General features: G+C 50.5%; 1 protein-coding gene across 1 annotated transcript; it reads right to left on the bottom strand.

Annotated features, from left to right (window-relative positions):
* Positions 1-1,403: 1,403 nt before the first annotated feature.
* LOC144609463 (uncharacterized) lies at positions 1,404-3,774 on the bottom strand. Its single transcript, XM_078427943.1, has one exon. It carries the CDS (start codon positions 3,505-3,507, stop codon positions 1,966-1,968), a length of 1,542 nt encoding a protein of 513 aa, XP_078284069.1. The 5' UTR covers positions 3,508-3,774; the 3' UTR covers positions 1,404-1,965.
* Positions 3,775-4,152: the final 378 nt, after the last annotated feature.

Below are 4,152 nucleotides of genomic sequence, written 5' to 3'. Positions count from 1 at the left end.
TCATCCATGTGATCTTTAAATTTTTGCCATTACATTTCCACTGTCAACACTTCAAGTATAATTCACCAGTCTATCCTAGCCAATTCCCGTCTCATACCATCAAAATCTCCTTTGTTTAAGTTCAGGACCCTAGTCTCTGAATTAACCGTGTCACTCTCCATCCTAATGCAGAATTCCACCATATTATGGTCACTGTTGCCCAAGGGGCTTTGCACAAGATCGCTAACTAATCCTCCCTCATTACACAATATCCAGTCCAGGATGGCCTGCCCCCTAGTCAGTTGCTCTACATATTGGTTCAAAAAACCGTCCCGTATACGTTCCAGGAAATCCTCCTCCTCAGCGCTGTTACCAATTTATACCCAATCAATACAAAAATTAGTCACCCATGATAACTGCTTAATGCACGTTAAATTCCACAGTACTGCCTTTTTTATAATGTGGATCTGTTTCATGAATTCCATGAATTCTTCTTCCATGTCCTCTTCCATGAATTCTCCAGTTCATATAACCTTCTCCATGAAAATATAGATGAGAAATATTCATTTATGTCCCTGCCCATTTCTCGTGATTTCACACACACTATCACATTGACGTTCTAGGCATCCTATTCTCTCTGTACTTACCTTTTTCCTCTGACTATACTGAAACAATATCTTAGTATTCCCGTAACTATCTGCCAAAGCTCTCTCATCCCCTTCTTGCCCTCTTGATTTTCCTCGTGTACTTCTGCATCCTTGATACTCCTCAGGAGATTCACCTGATCCCAGCTACCTTTACATGCCTCTTTCTTTTTCCTGACCAGAGCCTCGCTATCTCTTGTATATCCTGGTTGATTGATTGATTTATTGAGACTTTATTGTCACATGTACAGTGAAATTGTTTTGCAGACAATACACGTGTATGCAGAGTTGCCACGTATTGGGGGCACTGACAAATTACAAAAGTATTCAATATAGTCCCAATAGTCCCTCTTCCCACTCACCCCCCCCCCCCCCCCCACCGCCAGCATTTGGCCCATATCCCTCTAAACCTATCTATGGTACCTGTCTAAATGCTTGTTAAGCATTGCAATAATACCTGCAACATCTTCCTCCCCCGGCAGCTCGTTCCATACACCCACCACCCTTTGTGTGAAAAAGTTATCCTTCAGGTTCCTATTAAATCTTTATCCCCTCACCTTAAGCCTATGTCCTCCACTTCTCGATTCCCCTACTATGGGCAAGTGACCCTGTATGTTTACAAAAATCTGTTCCTTTCATGATTTTCTACACCTCTATAAGATCACTCCTCATCCTCCTGTGCTCCAAGGAATAGTCTTAGTCTGCTCAATCTCTCCCTGTACCTCAAGCCTCCCCTCCACCCAAACCCCCACCCCAACTACCTCGCCCTCCCTCCTTCCCCATCCTCAGGAATATAAACAAAGCGGCAAAGACCTCATGATGGGAACTAGGGGGGCCTGGAAGGGACCATGAGATGTCACTGGCATGTTGGATTACAGACTGACACGGATAAAAGCGGGTATTCTGCATGGAATTAGCTTCACCTCCCAATGCAGGAAGCACCGAGTGAGACAGTACAAACACACTGAGACCAAGGGAGACACAGACCATGATGCAGAGGGACTCATTGTATACAGATCCTGAGATCTCTACAAACTCGCATTCAGTTCATTCAAACACCACAACCATATTTTAAATTCATCAAGAATAGAATTGTGCTTCCAATTCCGGTAGTGAACCACCCCTCAATGTGCCCAATAACCAGGGTCCAATCCTGGACGTGATGAACAACAGCACTGACTGCAAACCGATGGCCGCAGTCACCTGTGGACTTGCGAAGTCTCGGCAGCTGGAATGTTCAGACGCATAATCAACCTTTGTGTTCAGCATGAGTCCATTGGTGTCTCAACTGGTGGGTCGACTGAGTAAATTCCTTCCTGCACTCGGAGCAGGTGAACGGTCTCTACCCAGTGTGCACTCGCTGGTGAGTGAGCAGTCTGGATGACCGTGCAAATCCCTTCCCACACTCCAAGCAGGTGAATGGCCTCTCCCCTGTGTGTGTTCTCTGGTGCATCAGCAAGTCGCATGGTCGTCCGAATGCCTTCTCGCACTCGGAGCAGGTGAACGGCCTCTCCCCTGTGTGTATTCGCTGGTGCGTCCGCAGGTCACATGATCGACTGAATGCCTTCCCGCACTCGGAGCAAGCGTACGGTCTCTCCCCAGTGTGAATCCGTTGGTGTGCCTGCAGGTCGCAAGATCGTCTGAATCCCTTCCCACACTCAGAGCAGGTGAACGGCCTCTCCCCGGTGTGTATTCGCTGGTGCGTCCGCAGGTTGGATGATCGACTGAATGCCTTTCCGCATTCGGAGCAAGCGTACGGTCTCTCTCCAGTGTGAATTTGTTGGTGTGTCAGAAGGTCCTTTGACTGAGTGAACGCTTCCCTGCACTTGGAGCAAGTGAACGCTCTCTGCCCGGTGTGAACCCGCTGGTGGATCTTCAGACTGGTTGACCGGTTGAATTGCTTCCCACACTCAGAGCAGGTGAACAGTCTCTCCCTGGTGTGAACTCGCTGGTGAGAGAGCAGTGTGGATGACCGTGCAAATCCCTTCCCACATTCGGAGCAGGTGAAGTGCTCGGTGTGAAGTTGCTGGTGTGTCAACAGCTTCGATGAGCGAGTGAAACCCTTCCCACACTCAGCACAGATGAATGGTCTCTCCCCGGTGTGAACCCGTTGGTGGATCTGTAGACTAGATGACCGGCTGAATCCCTTCCCACACTCAGAGCAGGGGAACGGTCTCTCCCCGGTGTGTATTCGCTGGTGCGTCCGTAGGTCGGAAGATCGACTGAAAGCTTTCCCACACTCGGAACAAGTGTACGGTCTCTCCCCAGTGTGAATTCGTCGGTGTGTCCGAAGGACCGATGACTGGGTGAACCTCTCCCCGCAATCTAAGCAGATGAACGGCCTCTCCCTGGTGTGAATCCGCTGGTGTGCCAGCAGGTCGCACGATCGAAGGAATGTCTTCCCGCACTCAGAGCAAGCATACGGTCTCTCCCCGGTGTGACCCCGCTGGTGTGTCAGAAGGACCGATGACTCAGTGAACCCCTTCCCGCACTCAGAGCAGATGAACGGCCTCTCTCCGGTGTGAATGCGCTGGTGAATGAGGAGTTTGGATGATCGTGCAAATCCCTTCCCACATTCGGAGCAGGTGAAGGGTCTCTCCTTTGAGTGAGCCAGCTGGTGGATCTTCAAACTAGATGGCCGGTTGAATTGCTTCCCACATTCAGAGCACATAAATGTCCTCTCAATGGAGTGACCCGTCTCGGGTCTCATCTGGTCAGATGACTGAGTAAATCCCTTGATGCACCTGGAGCACGGGGCGATATGTCCCTGTGTGAACCCACTGGTCAGTAACAGAGAGGACTGGCTGATCACTTTTTTTCTTCTTTCAAAAGTTGGAAAATCTTTGTAATTCTGTGCCACTGAGATTTCGAAAGTCTCAACCATCCAAATTCCAAACTCGTTCACAATCTGTCCGTCCGCGGACTCGACGCAGTGGAAGTAATGGCGGCCTAATTACCCACAATGCCAAGCGACAGAGAAGACGCTCTATTCTGACAGCGCATCAGCGCCGCGCTGTCGTCAGTCCGCGGAGCTTCGGGTGGATTGGTCCTCAACCCGTTGACTCGCTGTGTTGTGGAGCTCAGCCGCGGGTGCTCCTCGGCGTTGCTTAAACCTGTGGCCCAGCGCTCGACTCCGACCCGTCGATGAACTTCTCCGTGGACGCCAGAACTGCGCGACGCGAGGCGTCACGTCCGGCGTCCGGTGACACCGGCGTCCGGGGACCTACCGCCCCGTGGCATCTGGGTAATGTAGTCTTCATGTTACTTATTTCCACACTAATTATCCCTGGACCATGACCCCACCGACAAACACCAGACCTTTATCATCAGCACCATCACGGACCTCACCATTTCCGGCGATCTACCCTCCGATGCCTCCAAACCTATAGTTCCCCAGCCCCGCACGGCCCGATTTTACCTCCTACCCAAAATCCATAAACAGAACTGTCCCGGCATACCCATTGTCTCTCCCTGCTCATGTCCTACCAAACTTATTTCCACCTACCTCGACTACATCCTATCCCCCCTG

This window comes from Rhinoraja longicauda, chromosome 34 (genome assembly GCF_053455715.1).
Source record: "Rhinoraja longicauda isolate Sanriku21f chromosome 34, sRhiLon1.1, whole genome shotgun sequence".
In the NCBI taxonomy this organism is placed as follows: domain Eukaryota; kingdom Metazoa; phylum Chordata; class Chondrichthyes; order Rajiformes; family Arhynchobatidae; genus Rhinoraja; species Rhinoraja longicauda.
The sequence above is the reverse complement of the archived record's forward strand: the minus strand, read 5'-3'. Positions and strand labels throughout refer to the sequence as shown.